Source organism: Telmatherina bonti (assembly GCF_933228915.1).
Source record: "Telmatherina bonti genome assembly, chromosome: 16".
NCBI lineage: Eukaryota > Metazoa > Chordata > Actinopteri > Atheriniformes > Telmatherinidae > Telmatherina > Telmatherina bonti.
Window position 1 is genome coordinate 37,690 of NC_136614.1, and position 18,700 is coordinate 56,389.

Consider the following 18,700-nt stretch of genomic DNA (forward strand, 5'->3'; position numbering starts at 1 on the left):
TCTCTTTCTCCTCCGCTTTGCCCCTCCCCTCAGGGGTGGACGTCTCCCACTGTACCGGGGGACCAAAACATCCCCTCTGGTGCACCTGGGAGAGGTCCACCCCGCTCTCTTTCCCCCCCCCCCCTTTTTTTCTTTTGGTGTGGCTCTCTGGGGTGGGCGTCCTCTGCTGTGCCGGGGGATTGAGCCAGGTCCCTCTGGCTCACCTGGCGGGCGCCTGCCCCGTTTGGCCAACAACATTGCTCACGTACCATAATCACTCACATTATAATTCCTCTCCCGTTCTTTACAGACAAAACATTTATTTATTTCTTTTGATACAGCGCCCCCCCCCCCTTTTTCTTTCAGTGCGGCTCTCTGGGGCGGGCTTCCGCCACTGTGCCGGGGGATCGAACCAGGTCCCTCTGGCTCACTTGGCGGGCGCCCGCCCCATTCTGCCACCAACATGGTCAACAGCTCCACCTATTGAATATCAACCACTACATAACGACTACAACCCTTGCAATAATTTCCAAGTCAGTAGGCCAGTGCCGTAAACCATAAACGTGGTAACCCTGAACCCCAACCCCAACCCCAACCCTAACCCTAACCCTAACCCTTAAAAACAACAAAAGAAAGGTCCGACACAATCATAATATGCTCCTTGTTGAACCACACAGAGAAATGGAGCCCAGAGTGACAAGCGATGGCCCGTGCATTGCCTTTGGCTCCCTACTTAAACTGTTTCGGTTAATAAACTGACTCAGGGGGAGTCATCGAGAAATACTCCAATCCCTAACCCTAACCCCTAACCCTAACCCTAACCCCTAACCCTAACCTCTTATGGTTTGTTTATAAAGTATAAAGAATAAATTAAACAGATGTCGTGGGGAAAAAAACTTTTTACATCTTTTTTTAAGAATAAAACCATGTGAATATGCCCTCAGTAATGTGCAAGGCAGGTTTTTATCACAAGATCTTTGCAGACGTATATCATACATATATGGCACACTTTCAGTGTTCAACCTCAGTTCCAGAAACATCCGGTCTGTGTAAATTGTAATTACAATAGGAACCGTCCTAAGTTATATTTTATTCCAAGTAGAAAATAAACAACATAACAGATAATGAAACTGACATGTTATCATTTAATGGAAAGTACTAATCTGATGCATTGCATCTGTAAGAAGTTGGAACAGTACCATGACTGGGTCTGAAAGAGGAATTGAGAAACACTGGTCTGAAAGGAGCATTTCAGAGATGGTTGAGAAGCTCGAATCCTGCATCAGATCAGAAAGAGAGAACACCCCTCCGCGAAAACTCTAGCAACCATTTCCTGACTTACCGGACATTTAAAGACAGTTGTTAAAAAAGTAGAGATGTAGCCACATGTAGTCAACATCTGGAAGCATTTACAAAAAAGGAATAAGTAACCAGATTACTTTATAAAACAATTTTATACAACAAATCTAAATACAAACTTATGAATAGTCATGTGCTTTTTTCTACCTTTAGCTTTGTGAAGACTGCAGAAACAACATGTCACTTAACTCAGAATATGATCACATTTATTTTGGTCCAGACATGTTTGTGTTGAAAGTCAAAGCAGCATGTTGGTTACAGTTCACTGTTTTATTTCCTCAGATCAACTTTTCTCTGAATTTTCTTTTATTTTCCTGAAGCCACATTAAAAGTGATAGCATCACTTACTGGGATGAAACTTTACTTTAGCATCTGACCATTGCATTTGAGGATCAGCTGTTAAAATAAGATTATTCATCGGAAAAGGGTTTTGGTATTTTGATTAGCTTTTCAGATAATGTACGTGTCAAGGTCATCTAAACATCTTCATCGTTGTGACAGCTAATTCTCATGTTAAAGGGCTGGATTACGCTAATTCCTTGGCAAGCAGTTATTTATGTTCAAGTTTTGTCAGAAAAAAATTGGACTGGTTGCAAAATGGTGGAGCAACTCTCCATGCTGGACATCTGCAATATACAATCTTCAGATCAGGTTTCCTAAAGATTGGGGTTTGAAGCTGTCTAAAGCTGAAAATTCAGTGAGCCTCCAGATAGGCAATGAATTCCTGAATCTGACTGAGTTGACAAAAACTTTTGGGAAAACAAATCTTTGTTTTATTCAACTTTGTTGTTAATTTAACTGTAAAAAAGCTAAAACTCCACTGGGTCTTTGTTTCATATGTTCCAACTAAACTTTTCATTCTCTAATTTGATTGTAATTCTGTTTTCATAACTCCCAGTAAATCCTCAATAATAAACAAATTCTGGTTAAAAGTAGCAGTGCATACTCTATTATAGGGTTAACCTGCTGGCCAGTGCATCAGTTTACCAGCAGATCATAGGCATCAATCTGTCTAATTTTTTATGTTTAGAAACCCAAAGCAAAAACATTGTGCAGTAGAGAAAAGTGGAGTCCAACTGCTCACCTAAAACCAGTTGCATTGAAAAGATCTGTGAGTACTTGGATCAAAAGAAAGCTGATATACTGCTCACATTTAATCAATGTCTTGTTTACAAGAAAAAACACTTGAAAAATAAAATAACATTTGAGTGTAAATCTGTCAAAAAGAAACTAAGTACAAACCTGTAATGATTTCTGGATAAGAGAAGGTGTTTCCTTTCATGTCCAAAGACTAAATACTGTCGTCAGGTACGCTTAGTCCAACTACTAATATGCATGGTAATTCCCAATCAGTAATAATAATTACAGCTGCTTGTTGAAAATATTTATAGACACCAGCACTTTAGAGCATAACAAGATATTTCAAGTAAACGCAATAAATGTCTGTGCACTGTTATAAGTGGCTGCAGGAGAATGACTGAGGTCTTCAGACAGTTTCAGACACTGTCCACATTCCAGCTTGTTTCATTGGAAACTGCATTCATAAAGAAGAGAGATAAAGTGCAGCAGAGTTTATTTTGTAGGTCAGTGCTAGCATACATATCACTCAGTCTCCAGTAAGGAAGGCCAAACTTCACTTTGATGGAATGCAGATGGTCATCTCACCTAAACCCACTATAAACTGTGGCTGTGCTTAATTAGACTCATCTCAGGTCCAGAGACCCATTTAGTCTGTTGTTGGCAACATAAGTCATCCTGTTTCCAATGGCAGCTTCAGCGTGATACAGCCAAGGCAGCTCACAGTGAGGTTTCATGGGAGAAACTGACAGAGGTTGCCAGTGTGAAGTTGGGGTTTTTTCCTGAAGGGTGGTCATCAGCAGGAAGCTGGAGGAGAGAAAAACGTTCATGTGAATGATGAAAATGACTCAGAAGATGCCTAGTTTTAGAATCACTTACTGAAAGTTCAGATTTTGATTTACTGTAAATCTGTAAAATATTTTAAATCCCAATGAAAACACGAGGTGTTTCGAAGTTCTGTTCTCTGTGATGCCACCACATGGCGCCAATTAGTCTCACAAAAAAGACTGAAATGTTTCTTTCTTCTGCAAAGGCTGAGCTGTCCAGGGTGTACCCTGCCTTTCCCCCAAAGACTGCTGGGATAGGCTCCAGCTTCCTCGTGACGCTTCACCGGACTGAGCGATTAGGATTATGAAGGAATAGATTTACAAAGGCCATGAGAATAAAATGAGTCAAACATCTAGGCAACCTTTATACTTGGTGGTATCATTGTAAAAACTGGAGAATCACCATGACATGGCCTTCCTGAAAGGTGACTTAGCAGCTTTCACACATTGTCCAATTTAACCTATGGACATCTCCAGACTTACAAAGCAAAACTAATAAAACAAGGACCTGGTGGTTAAACCAGTTTCTCAGATCAGGGTCCTCATTTATAAACCTGCACGTAGCAACGATGACTACAGGTGGCATACGTACTGAAAACTGGAAATGCGGCACAAAAATGAGAGCTTCATTAAAGCCAGAGATTCATTAAAGGCAAATGTGTCAAAGTTTGAAACTATCAGGTAGGACAGGAGACCTTTTGGACCAGTTCTGAGAAACAATAGGTGAGATTATGTTTTATTCTATTCTACAGGCATTTGACTGAAATAACTGAAAACTGAAACTCACTACTTTCAAGTCGTTGCTGTCTGCTCCCATGTTGACGTTGTGTCTTTTCAGCTCAGATTTTATTAATGCTGAAATATAAAAACAGAAAACATTTTACAATGCAAACAATCCTATTGTATTAGCTTTCCAGCAAGTTTCATGGTGCAGACCTGTTAGACAAACTCCCATTAAGATCCAGGAGCAGAGGAAAAGGTTTCCAGCCAGTGGACTAAAGTGTGTGGTCAGTCTCCCCTGAATCAGAGTGAAGATGATGCCGAAGATCTGCATGTACAGACCAACAGCATATCATTAAAAATCTCACTGATTTATGACCCCAAAGATGACAAATCAACATGTTCAAACTTCCCAAGATGGTTCCCAACATGAAAACAGAAACTACGAGAAGCAAACATGCTTCACAAATATGAGTGTCTCGTTTATTGTGGAGAAACGTTTTATATTGTGTAGTTCTTTGTTATACCTGAGCGAAAGCATTGAGAAGTCCTGAGGATGTCCCCTCAGACTCAGGATAAGTGATCTCCACTCCAAACTCAAAGCCAAGTGGGAGATAACCCGTCATGAAAAACCTGAAACAGATAAATTTAGAAAAAACCTTGAAGATGAAATAATTTCCTACAATCTTTTAATATTCACATAAAAAATCTTTTTCACATTTATCACCTGCAGGCATATTTAGACATAAAGCTCAGAATAAAACCAGCTGAGCTGTATCAACAGTTTGCAGCATAGCTCGCCGAGAAGCAAAACAGCCTGATCTTCAGTTTAACTTCACTTTTCATTTCAGTTCTGTGTTGTTTTACTAGAGTTCAACCTGGAAAATCTGCTGAAAACAGTAAAAACAAAACAGCCAGAAATGACTCTGCATTAATTTATTTTCACTGGACTCTGACTGGATCGTACTGACACCTGGTCCCCTGGAGGCCTGGAGTAGCAGGAGAGACCAAACCAGAACAAGGCTTGGTAAAAGACAGCTGGGTACATGGCAGTTTGTGTGAACAGCACAGAACAGATCAGGTGACCCCAACTCAGGTGGGTGATCGATTCCAGGAATACAAGTTGTACTGTCCTTTCTTAACATATAGTTAGGTTACAGGTATCCAGGGCTGGCACTGAACGACTCAGGAGGACATGCCCTTGTATTGGACTGCTTGGTACTCAAGTAAACTAAACAGGACCACTCTGTATGGTATGGCTCAGTGCAGGATAGCCTGGTAAATGTATGTACACAATGGACTAGTACAGAATGACTTGGTAAAGGATGGCTCCAGTTGCTGGGGTGGAAGGGGCATGAAGAACATCAAAAAACGTTTGGTTAAGGTTAGAGTTCCAGTTTACTTGAGGTCAGAAAAAGGACAGCGAGACAGATCAGGACAATATCAGGAGACAGGACCCTAACCCTAACCCTATCATGGAGCCAGAACAAGAGGCAGGAAGAGGACATGGAGACAGATCAGAAGACAGGAAAAGGACAGCGAGTCAGATCAGAAGACAGGAAGTGGACATGGAGACAGATCTGAAGACGGGAAGAGGACATGGAGCCAGAGCAAGAGGCGGGAAGAGAACATGGAGCCAGATCTGGACACTTATTAGACTATATTTTTGCTGTAAAAATGCATTTGTGTGAACAATGGAAGGGGAGGTCAGGTCCCCTGTGTCCCCCTGGGATGTCCACTGAGTTTGCAAATACACAGGGTGAACATTGACTTCAATTCTCAGGCACTGACCTTTAAAAGGCAATGTTCAATAAACCGGCTTGACAAGTGTTATGCCCCCTTCCATATGGGGAAAAAGAGGTGCTACAAACATTTGACCAACCTGTGGCACAGATGTAAAGTGAAGCAACATTTTATTGTTTCAGGTGTGATAAATTACAGCCAAAACACAAGTTGGGATTAGAAGTGCTGCTCGGACAAACAAAATAAAATCAATACTCAGGGCCTACATAACCAAAATTCCACCGTCACAAGAAGGCAAAGCAATAAAGAATAAACACAACCCACAACCTTGGCCAAATCATAACAAAACCAAAGGCTAAGAGTAGCAGTACCATAAACTAAAAACCACCAAAAGTAACTAGATATAGCCAAATGAAAACACACAATCCTAAATACTAACTATGTTGGGGTAGCCTTTCGGAAATGGGACAGATGCTCACGTTTTATCTCTAGTGGGTCGGTATTATAATCAATCGCCTAAGAAGGGTAACAGGACAGAATCAGAAATTCCGATGTCACTGTTTTCACTGGCTTGTGCACGAGTGACTACGCAAGCAGGATACAGCTTGGAGTCATGAGGAAATGGGACTGGGGTGTTATTAGCTAAAGGGTCATCAATCACTTCCAAGTGATAATCCTAATACACCTACCAAAATTTGGGGCAGACAGTGATGGGAAAAGATCCATTAACAAGCACAGACTTTATGTGGACATGGTGTACTGGTCTAAGGACGTAACCCAACTCAACACCATGCAAAACTGAATTGTATCACCAAGATGAGCATTTTGAAAATAGCAAAGCGCTGGCTAGAATAAGCAACAGGGAACAACCAGTGTATCTTAGTATACGCATGTGTTTCTGATGATCAGGATTACCAGTCAAAGACACAAAGCCCTAAAACAAATGGTGAAAAACATGAGAGTGAGTCAGTTATAGGAAGCCCATTACCAGTGTTTATACAGAGGGACAGAGGTTGAATCAAACAAACTCCCTTGGTTTACTGCGGTTTTGTTTGATTTTATGTTTGAGGGCCAAGCAGTCTGCGATGACATGTCTGAGTTTATGGCAGTAAAAGCTTTCTCTGGTTTCTGTACCAGGTTATGTTTTAACGGGTGAAATCTGTGACAGGGTTGGTGTGAGCCTTTTCATTACTGACAGGAAATTATATCTTTTGTGTAAGAACAAATTCATCAGCCAAGAGACTGGCAGAAGAAAGAGTACTCAACTTTTGATAATTTAGATACAAAACCACATACTCAGGAATACATTTCTTAAAATTTTCTACCAAAAAAAGTTCTCTTAAGGACTCATACCCTGCGATCCTAGACACTGCACATCATTTGTCAAAGAGAATACTTTTGTCTCAGGCAAATTCAGCATAATTCTGTCCAGCAGCTTTCCTCTGTTAGCAAAGCTTCTGCCTGTATATTGCAGGAACTACTCATAACTTGCATGACAGTGGATTTGACTTGGTCATAATTCAGGATATTCTTTAGTGGAACTACTACCTCTTGTGCCTTTCCAGACAGCTTGCACTGTAGCAACAGAAGCCAGACAGCTGCTGATATTTGCCACGCCTTTTTATATCCTGGTCTTGGCAACTCCAGCAGCGTTTGGCCCATGTTGCAGCCATTCACTGCTGCAACATGGGCCAAACAAGCAACTGGTACAACAGGCAGCAGCCGGAACAATAAGCCTCCAAGTGATGCTCATTGCTGATGAACACGCTGGTAGCTCTGGTTGTTGCTCTGACTCTTCACATGGCTGTGTCTCAATTCAGGTTATGCACACTTCCAAGTGAGGATTCGTCGGCTGCATATGTCATAGTGACGCCAAGTTCTGTCCCAATTCAAAGGCTCCTTCCAGTCCTCCCTCCCAGTCCGCCCTTCGTTTGGCTCCAGATTAGGTTAAAACGAAGGCTACCAGACATGCGTCCTAAGCACCCTCTCCTATCCCAGAATTCATTGCGCTCCTGATAGAAAAGAATGAGCAGCAGTGTAGGTACCACACCAGCCAGACCGTTTATTTATTTATTTTTATGTATAAACACACATATCTGTCCCAGCAGACAAGCTGGGAGGACATTGTGACCAATAACCACAAATGAATTACATTTCGCCCAGAGATGGACTGGCGAGCTGTCCAGGGTGTACCCTGCCTTTCGCCCAAAGCCAGCTGGGTTAGGGTTAGGGCTCCAGCTTCCCGCGACCCTGAATTGGATTAAGCGGTTCAGAAAATGAATGAATGAATGAATTTCATTCCAGTCGTCCTCAGATGTCTTTGTCCCCTTTTATTAAAGAAACGGCTGAACATATTCCAGTCACTCAGATAACTGGACACTGGAATAAGGAACAATATTTAAACATGTGCTAAATTATAATCCTGTCATATAAGACACTGTTTTGTCAATTAATTTAATTAAGTTAAAGAAAGAAACAAATTAGAGCATTTTTCTGACAAAAATACCTGGACAAAATACCTGTCAACAGGTGCAGAAGTCTGACTGGGAGAAACAAAAAACACCTAACTGGACTGGAAACATCACAGGATTGTTTTACTAAATATTAGTTTATGACTGATGGAACATTTATTATTTTATCATACTTGTTTGCGTTTAAAGTTTTTTTTTGTTGAACCAGAATTAGAAAATAATGTCATGATTTTAATCAAACTTTCATTTATTATGACTTTAATCGGTTTCATCTTATTTCCCAGTCAGCAGTTTTCTCCTTCTTTAATGGGAGGGTATGAATACATATGAGGACGACTGTACATGTGTCTAACAAGGATTATTTTCCACTGAAGTTAACGTCAGCTTGACAGGATGAGCCGTCAGCCAGAGGAGAGCTCGTCTAAACCGCCTCATGTTGCTCATTTGCACACAAAGGAAAATAAATCTAATTTGAACTACTGCCACCATTTTCTATCATTTTAAACATATTTTCATGTTTTTGTGGAAGAATGGGATCAGTAATTAGATAAACTTGTCATATTGGTGGACTGCTTAGTTGGGGTTGCTGGACGTGCTGACGTTGCGGTAACGTATTGTGTCATTTCCTGTTTCCCTAGCGTGTATCACTGTTGACGATGAAAATGATAGTTTAAACATTTCCTTTAGCTCTATTCTAAACTCAGTTGGGTTTTCACAAAATGTCCATGGAGCCACTCACTCTCATGGTCATACTCTTGATCTGGTTCTAACATCTGGTATTGAGACTGATAAGCTCAAAGTATTTCCTCAAAACCCTGTCTTGTCCGATCACTTCTTATTAACCTCTGAATTCACTTTGATTACTCACTGACCAAAAATAAATTCTACTATAGTAGATGTTTATCAGACAATAATTTTACAAAATTTAAACAATCAATTGAATCAATTTTTTCACATCTAGCATGTGTTAGCATGACTGAGAGTCCCCCTTTAAGCCTTACTCCTGCTCAGATTGATCAACATGCTGATACTATAACAGCTTCAATGCGTACAACCTTGGATAATGTTGCTCCCCTAAAGAAGAAGAAATTAGGTAAGATTATGAAGGCTCCCTGGTTTAATTCCCAGCTTCGAGCTCTAAAACAGGCGTCAAGGCGTTTGGAAAACAGATGGCGTTCATCAGGACTAGAGGAGTCTCACTTAACCTGGAAAGAAAGTTTAATTGTATGCAAAAAAGCCTTACGTACGGCAAGAACAGCTTATTATTCATCATTGATAGAGGAAAACAAAAACAACCCTCGGTTTCTTTTCAGCACTGTAGCTAGGCTTACTAGGAGCCGGAGCGCTGTGGAGCCATGTATTCCTTTCTCACTTAGCTGTGATGATTTCATGTATTTTTTCAGGAATAAAATTGACACTATTAGAGATCAAATTGACAATACTCTTCCTTCTACCTATAATGTTGAGCCTGTTGTGGTCTCCGAAGCATCCTTAGAACCAGGATCTGACTTGTGTCTAAATAGTTTCTGTCCTGTCCAACCCTCTGAATTAACTAAAATAATAGCTTCATCTAAACCATCCACCTGTATCTTAGACCCTCTCCCAACGAGCCTCTTTAAGGATATGTTCCCTTTAATTAATACATCACTACTAAGTCTTATCAATATGTCTTTAGTGACAGGATATGTACCACAATCATTTAAAACTGCTGTAATCAAGCCTTTACTTAAAAAGCAATCTCTGGATCCAGAGGTGATAGCAAATTATAGACCTATATCTAATCTCCCGTTTATGTCCAAAATTCTGGAGAAAATAGTTTCAGCTCAGCTACATGCCCACCTGAGCAGAAATAATTTATGCGAGGAGTTTCAGTCAGGATTTAGAGCTCATCATAGCACTGAGACAGCATTGGTGAAAGTTACTAATGACCTTCTTATGGCCTCAGACAAAGGACTTGTGTCCGTACTTATCTTGCTTGATCTTAGTGCTGCATTTGATACAGTCGATCATAACATTCTGTTACAGAGACTAGAACAGGTGGTTGGAATTACAGGTACAGCGTTAAGCTGGTTTAAATCATATTTATCTGATAGACTTCAGTTCGTTCATGTAAATGACAAGTCCTCCTCCCAAACTACAGTAAGTCATGGAGTTCCTCAAGGTTCTGTACTTGGACCAGTACTCTTCACGCTATATATGCTCCCTTTAGGCAAAATTATTAGACAGCATGGAATAAACTTTCATTGTTATGCAGATGATACTCAGATATACTTATCCTTTAAACCAGATGAAACAAATCAGCCCAATAGGCTACAAAATTGTCTCAGACATAAAGATTTGGATGTCTAGAAATTTTCTCCTCTTAAACTCAGATAAGACTGAAGTAATTCTCGTTGGATCTGAAAAACTCAGAGCTAAATTTTCCGGTTTTGTAATGAACCTGGATGGCATTACTTTAGCTTCCAGTGCTACAGTGAGAAACCTTGGAGTAATATTTGACCCTGACCTGTCCTTTGGTCCACATATTAAGCAGGTTACTAAAACAGCCTTCTTTCATTTACGTAATATAGCCAAAATTAGGGACATTCTGTCTCAGAGTGATGCAGAAAAACTGGTTCACGCTTTTGTTACTTCTAGACTAGATTACTGTAACTCTCTATTACTGGGCTGTCCTAAATATGCCCTGAAAACCATTCAGCTGATCCAGAATTCTGCAGCCAGAGTCCTGACCAGAACCAGCAGGAGAGATCATATTTCTCCAGTTTTAGCCTCTCTTCATTGGCTGCCTGTTGAATCTAGAATAGAATTTAAAATCCTTCTCCTTACATATAAAGCCCTCCACAACCAGACACCACTATATATCAAAGACCTCATAGTTCCTTATATACCAAGCAGAGTACTTCGTTCGCAGACTGCAGGCTTACTTGTGGTTCCTAGAGTCTCAAAGAGCCGAGCAGGAGGCAGAGCCTTTGGTTATCAGGCCCCTCTCTTATGGAATAAGCTCCCAGTTAGTGTTAGGGAAGCAGACACCCTCCCCACCTTTAAGACTAGGCTGAAGACTTATCTTTTTGATAAGTCCTATAGCTAGGGATGGTTAGCATCCCTTAGTTATGCTGCTATAGGTTTAGACTGCTGAGGGACATTTCCTGATACACTGAGCTTCTCTCTCTTTATCTCTTTCTTTTACCCCCCCTAACAGTGTTGCATCATTAACATGTATGTCTCCTGTCTCAGCAGGTCTCCCTGGCCGGGAGTAGCAGTTCCTGTTGTCTGTTGTCTTTCTGTCCTCTTCCCCACACACAGCAGAGGCAGATGGCTGCCTGTCCTGAGCCGGGTTCTGCCGGAGGTTTCCTTCCTGTTAAAAGGGAGTGTTTTCCTTCCCACTGTTGCCAGTGTGCTTGCTCAGGATGGGAGATGGAGTTGGACTCAACTCAATCTGTTGGTTTCCTTATATAGGCTGTTATGAATTGGCCTTCATTATGTTTTCCCCTCTGTCTGTAAAGCGTCTTGAGATGGCATTGCCATGATTTGACGCTATATAAATAAAGTTGAATTGAATTGAATTGAATATGTAGTTGCTAGGCAACGGAGGACTGGAGCACTATGGATAATTCTCCTCCACTAGATAGGCCGTCTCATTTTACTTAGAATAAGGCACTTAGTTGTGTTCAGACTACGTAGAACACTTTGTAGCCTATGTAGTCTGCGCACTTGGAATTGTGAAGACCTTGAATTGAGACACAGCCACCATCTGAGATGAGAATTTGTTATTGAAAAGTTTTTATTCGCAATCACACCACATCTCTTCATATTGATCTCATATTAATAGATAAATGTATAACGTATCATTTCAAAAAGCTTGTCATACCCGAGCACTCCAGCAGTGAAAAAGACCAGGTAGATGTTATTGAGGTCCAGAGTGAAGGTAAAGACTACCATGCCTAGAAAAGACAGGCTGTAGACCATCAGAGTTGTTAGCCTGCAGAGGAGGAGTGAGAGTTAGTTGATCCCTTACAGGTCATGAATTGATGATCAAATTGTTTTTCTATTTTAACAGTAACCAACATGTAAAACATGGATTCTACTGATTCTTACACTGTCCCATGTAAAACACAGCTGCTGCTGGGGTTAGGGTTTCAGAGCTTTATTCCTACTGAAGATGCAGAAACATGAAGTTCAAATCTGCCTTCTGTTTTTACTAAAGACAACATTCTTCTGACTCAAACATCAAAGGAAATACAGATTGGACATTTTCTGAGGTATAATCTCATTTTAATCTCAGTTAGATACTGTTTCCATGGTAACAATACATGACCTGAAGTTTGTTGTACAATGTCATGATGTAGTTTTTTTTCTTAGCTGAAAAGGATAATTTTATGCAACCCTGTGTTGAAAAGTTTTTTTGTTCAAGTTTCAGATTTTCAAAAGAGATATGGAGGTTATGGAGGATTTAATATGGAACCAGGAAGCAGGTGTTTGGCATCACTTACCATTGTGATCTAACAGGTTAGAAGATACTGAAAACTAGACTTTATGCTCAACATAGTCCCTACACCTAACAAATGTCTTATTTCTGGTTGGCATCGTTGTATGTGGATATCCTGCTGAGTGCATGATGGGTCAAAATGATTCAACATCATTTAGGTGTAATGACAATTTTCCATTTTCTGCAGTGTAAATTTCATCCTATAGTATCAATAATGTCAGACTGAAGCCTTAAATCAACAGGAAGAGGTGCATTTATGTGCTGCATACTTGTAAGTCTTTGTGTGGTCTAGCCAAAGGCCACAGAGAATGGAGCCAACCATCCCAGCGACCACCAGAGTCAAGCCAATTCTACCAGCGTTCAGCTCCTGGTTCTGCAGAGACCAAAAGAGAGATAGCTGTAGTTATAGGTGGGTTATTACCAGTCACATGTTCTAGAAAACTCAGCTGAATGGGAGGAGGGCAAGACAGAGGGAGCTGGTAAGTCATCGATGTTTTGTAGATTTATCTTCGCAGTAAGAATGTGTAAAAGCACCCTCCAACAATCAGTTCATGTCCTGTCCAGTCAAGTCCATCCCTCTATTTGCCTGTCCCTCTGTCCCTCTATCTTTGTCTCCATCATAGACTGCATCTAAAAAGATGGGCGGAGCCTCCGTGACGTCACCTGTAGGTTTCTGAACAGCTGAATTGAAGTTCAGTGGGCGGTTCCTACCATCACCATCTTGGCAGGGACATGCGTGTCGTCTCGCCCAGAAAATACAAATATGGGCAAAGAGGTGGAGCTGAGAGGGGGGCTGTGAGCGTCATTGGTGGACGATTGACATCGAGTGAACTCCGAGCTTTCTATAGCTAAAAGCTAACTGAGCTAACCCGGAGATAACAGGAGCTAACCAGCTAACGGAGGTAAACAGGCTAAAGCTACGTCATGTTGTTAACCGACTAAAAACCGCGGTTGTTCTACATTCTTCTGACTTGAAGCGGGAGATCGTGTACCTGTCAATCAAAAGGACACGCCCCTAAATATGCTGAACTTTGAGATTAAATTACTTTTAAATGGACAACTTAGAAAAAAATTCACTCCCCCCACAGTTGTCATGAAGGTAAACCTGACCTATTAAACCTAAAATGGATTTTTGTACCAGGCTGTAAACATGTTTATTTCTGCTGTAAACATGTTTATTCCTGCTGTGAAGTTGGTCTTTTTAACATGGGAGTCTATGGGGATTTGCTCTGTTTTGCAGCCCCTAGTGGATGAAGGGGGAACTGCAGTTTTATGCACTACCACATAGGCTTTACTTTTAATCGCTGGAGGCTCCGTCCATCTTTCATGCACGGTCTATGGTCTCCAACTATCACTATTTCTCTATCCATCCATCTCTCCATCAGTTTTCTGTATTTTGAACATGAAAAATCTACAGCATGTAGAAATAAAATGTAAGCAGTGGAGCTTGTTGCCATGGAGATGCATTAGGAGTTTTCATTGGGGCTAACTTTTCTGTAGATAAATGTCGGTATGTAGCTGATGGACAGAAGCCATGTTTATTTGTTCCAGACTGTAAAAGCTCTCTTCATGTCCACTCATCCTGGACAAAGTCACAATGACACATCTGCTTCATGTCCCTGTAATGGTGCTGTGTAAAGGCTTGAGCCATCTCTCATTTTGGTCTGGGTGGGGAAAATGAAAGGAGAGATATTCTTTGACACTGTTTGTTTACCTGGTAACAAGCCATGATCATCTGGTTAAGAAGTGTGGAGACTGAGTAGAAGGATCCTGTCAGGATACCTGCAGATCAGAGAAACCGCAGTTTCAGCACTGAGTTCATGTCTGGATTAGGTTCTCCCCAATCATAATAATGAATTCATCCCAAAATATCTTTTTTTTAAAGGACACGTGTAATTAAATGTGCATAACTAACTATGAAAATGTGTGTTTTGAGAATCAGGAGAAAATCTAGCTGCTAGAGCACATGTAAACTTCTGCTACGCGTGAAGGAAAATTGTGAAAATAGGAGAAGACCTTTGAACCCACTGGATTTAATGTGAGTTTCCAGTTTGTGTTTAACACAACCAAATGTCCTGATCCCCCATTTTCAAAAGGAGAAGTCATTGTGGCTTGAAAGGCACTGTATGTAAGCTTAGGTGATTCTTTCCAACCCTAGGTGGCAAACCACCACATGGTGGCAGTAATGAACAAACTCCTCATCCCTCCCCTCTCCAAAACACAGTGGAACCATCACTGTTCAGAAGACTCAAACTTTATTTAGAAGCTTTGTGATGACATCCAGTATTTCAGATCCAAGTGAACCAGTAACTGTTAACACAACAGGTTCTTCCTCACACTGAAAATTATCATCATTTATGATTTTTGCAAAGTATTCAAAAATTACAATATAGCATATTGAATAAACTGTGTAGTACGAAGAGGCTAAGCTACGTGCTGAAGAGGCTAAGCTACATGCTAAGCTAGCTATAGTTGCTAAGTTATTTATAACTTTATACATATGTCTGCATATATTCAGCTAATGTTGCGGACATATTGAGTTAATCCTTTAACTGGGACCAAGAGGTCTGAACACATCACACCAATTTTAAAATCTTTACACTGGTTTCCATTGTCATGATGTTTTGTGTTGTGTACTTAGTTCTAGTTTCCTGTTTTAATTTGTATTTTTCCTTGTTTAGCTCCCTTGTGTCTTGTTTCCTGTTTTGCTTTCCCATTCATTAGATTCCCTGGACTCATTAGCTAATTCATTCCACCGGTATATGTGTGGAAAAATATATAAACCAAGCAGAGTTCTTAGATCCAAAGATTCAGGTAAACTAGTCCAGACATGAGTCCAGACTAAACATGCATAAGCAGTATTTAGCTGTTATGCTGCAAACAAATGTTACAAACTGCAGTGGATTAAACTCTCACAAAATGTAGATACTTTTAAATCCAGGATAAAAACATTTATTTTGTCATGTGCCTGCATTACCTCACACAGCAACTTTTAATTTGCCTTTTAATTATTTGAATATACACTGCTAAAAAAAAAATAAAGGGACACCTAAACAACACGATGTAACTCCAAGTCAACCAGGCTTCTGTGAAATGGAACTGTCCACTTAGGAAGCAACACTGATTGACAATCAGTTCCACCTGCTGTTGTGCAAATGGAACAGACAACAGGTGGAAATTATAGGCAACTGGCAAGACACACCCAATAAAGGAGTGGTTCTGCAGGTGGAGACCACAGACCACTTCTCAGTTCCGATGCTTTCTGGATGATGTTTTGGTCTGAATGCTGGTGGTGCTTTCACTCTAGTGGTAGCATGAGACGGAGTCTACAACCCACACAAGTGGCTCAGGTAGTGCAGCTCATCCAGGATGGAACATCAATGCCAGCTGTGGCAAGAAGGTTTGCTGTGTCTGTCAGCGTAGTGTCCAGAGCATGGAGGCGCTACCAGGAGACAGGCCAGTACATCAGGAGACGTGCCTCATTCTGACTTTTTTAAAGGACATTACATCAAAGTTGGATCAGCCTGTAGTGTGTTTTTCCACTTTCATTTGGAGCAGAACTCCAAATCCAGACCTCCATGGGTTGATACGTTTGATTTTCATTGATAATTTTTGTGTGATTTTGTTGTCAGCACATTCAACTATGGAAAGAACAAAGTATTAAATGAAAATATTTCATTCATTCAGATCTACAACGTGTTACTTTAGTGTCCCCTTTATTTTTTTGAGCTGTGTAATTTATGATTTTATTGGGATTTTGCTATTTGTGTTATTTATGCTGTAGCCTCCAAGGCTCTTCCAGGAGGAATAAAACAACTTTTATTTTCCTTTTCTTTTTCTCCTTGGCAGGATTAAATTATGGGCTCTTGATCTCCTCTTGCAGTCAGGGGGTGTCATCCTAGAGGACTGGAGAAAATGACCTTTTGTGACCCAAAAGAGGACGGCGGCTTCGGGTGTATTTTTCTTTTCTTTTTCCCCCCAGATAAACACACAATTCACATTTACCTCCAGATTTCTCTTTCAGGACCTCCTGCAGACCCCAAACCAGATGGTCTGAACAAAACCTCTAACACAATTTACAGTCCCTTAGGTCAATAGATACGGAATGTCACATCGAACTAAGCAACTGGCTCTTGTCAAAATGACACCTTTACACCTCCAGATAAGACTCAACGGCGCCAGGAGAGAGACCCGGCAACTCTGCTTTGATCCTCCCCGAATATACATTCTGGGTGACAGATCCACCCCTCTTCCCACAGGAAGAAACTCCAGATGCACTTCTTTGTGTCTTAAATCTCCTTTCACTAACTGGTTTAATGTAGCCTACATGATTTTTTGTTGATAGGTTTGACTGAAGTTTCCCTTTTTATTCATTCTCATATGTGATTTAAATCCTTGAACTGATCACACATCAGAATCAATCATGAACACTTTACTACATAATGTTGGATATATCTTTCCAAGTTTGGAACCCCTGTTAAGCAAATAATAGGAATAGATAAGAATGTAACACTCTTTCAGGATTCATCGGCTGAGGAAGACAAGTCATGCCAATGGATTAATCCACACTTGATAAGAAATATGTGAAATATACAACAATTGGGTTTCATGTGTAAAAGTATTACTATTGGTAAATGTTCCCTTTTCAAGCAAACAAAACATCTGCATGAGTCCCCAGAATGTTGATTGCCATGCTTAAAGCTAAGAAACAAAGTTAATAATTTGATTATCATGATCATGTTAATGAAATGGGAGAAAGGAACCAGGGCCCGCAGTGAAATAAGACCTGAATCACTCCTACCCTCTTGGTTAACAATCAAAGCTGACCTGATTGGGGAAGACTGACCAGCCTTCTGACTATTAGTGGTTTGTGATTGGTCAGGACCTAGGAGGAAGGGTCCAGTTAAATGGACCCGCGCTCTGGACTTAGTACTTCTTCTTTTTGTTTGTCCTAGCTTGTTCTTCTGTCTCGGCCCTTGACTCTCGATCGCCGTGATTCTTGTACTTTGACTTAAGTTCGTTGCCCTCTCGCAACTTTCCGCTGTACGCAGCTGTTTCTTTGTTCTCATAAGTTTACTCCATCTCTCTTCTTTTGTGCGCGTAAGATCTTAACGAGATAAGTTCGAACAGAAAAGTAATATTTGTGTTGAAGGCGAAACAAGCCTTGTTTAAGTTTACCCAGCGAACATTTTTATTTTTCCTTTTTGAGATCAGTAATTCACCAGAACCACAGTTCCACTAATTTTTGCGTCTGTACAAGTACTGCCTACCCTCAGACAGTACGCGTGGAACACAACCTTTGGAATAATTTGAGTACGAGAAACACCGCCCTTGGCTCTGGGATTCTGCTGGACAGAGATCCCAACCCGTTCATCAGAGCAGCTCCAGACCTACTTCTCCCGACGCCAGAAGGTCCATTTCCCGGAGACTTGCAGTCCAGGACAGAACCACCCGGTCCGCCGGCTCAATCAACTGACCCAGCGGGAAAAAGTAGGATCTTCATAGCGCTTTGATATCACTTGTGGTGTTCAACAGTACATCAAATTTAACCAAAGTATAAATTTGAATTCTCATCCAAACACTAAGTATAATTTTAACAAAGATTTAAGTGAAATAACGATACCGATTTAATTGCTTCAATTCCAACCAGTTCCTTTCTGCCCCATTTCATTCAATTCATTTTTACCTCTCATTATTACTATCATAAATGAAAATCCCTGTAAACAAATTCACTTGACCATCTCACCAATAACCTCTCCATCATTGCTCATTTTCACTGCTGTATGGTTACCATCGTTGTAATAAATATGTATAATCAATTCATCCGTTCTTGTCATAATTTCTGAATGTACAATTTCTGGTTCATTCGTTCTGAGAATTTACTACTTTAAGTGAGACTGTGTTTATTGAATTAAGTATATTTCAGGTTTTTCTCATCCTCCTGAATCTTAAGTTAAGTAAAAGTGATGAGTGGTGCTCCGAGGTAATTAAAATTTAATAAGTAGTAATTGATAGAGGCATAGTTTTACTACAATGCT

At 40.6% G+C, this 18,700-nt stretch overlaps 1 protein-coding gene across 1 annotated transcript in view; it reads right to left on the minus strand.

The window, feature by feature from the left end:
• Window positions 1–341: 341 nt before the first annotated feature.
• flvcr1 (FLVCR choline and heme transporter 1) overlaps window positions 342–18,700 on the minus strand; it is a gene marked incomplete at both ends in the record, with an annotated part of 51,179 nt that continues 32,820 nt past the window's right edge. Inside the window, 8 exons of the mRNA XM_079255673.1 lie at window positions 342–431; window positions 3,166–3,222; window positions 4,030–4,097; window positions 4,179–4,290; window positions 4,490–4,595; window positions 12,045–12,155; window positions 12,932–13,035; window positions 14,377–14,444. Of these exons, the coding sequence (XP_079111799.1) occupies window positions 342–431; window positions 3,166–3,222; window positions 4,030–4,097; window positions 4,179–4,290; window positions 4,490–4,595; window positions 12,045–12,155; window positions 12,932–13,035; window positions 14,377–14,444 (716 nt within the window). The remainder of the gene's footprint in view (window positions 432–3,165; window positions 3,223–4,029; window positions 4,098–4,178; window positions 4,291–4,489; window positions 4,596–12,044; window positions 12,156–12,931; window positions 13,036–14,376; window positions 14,445–18,700) is intronic.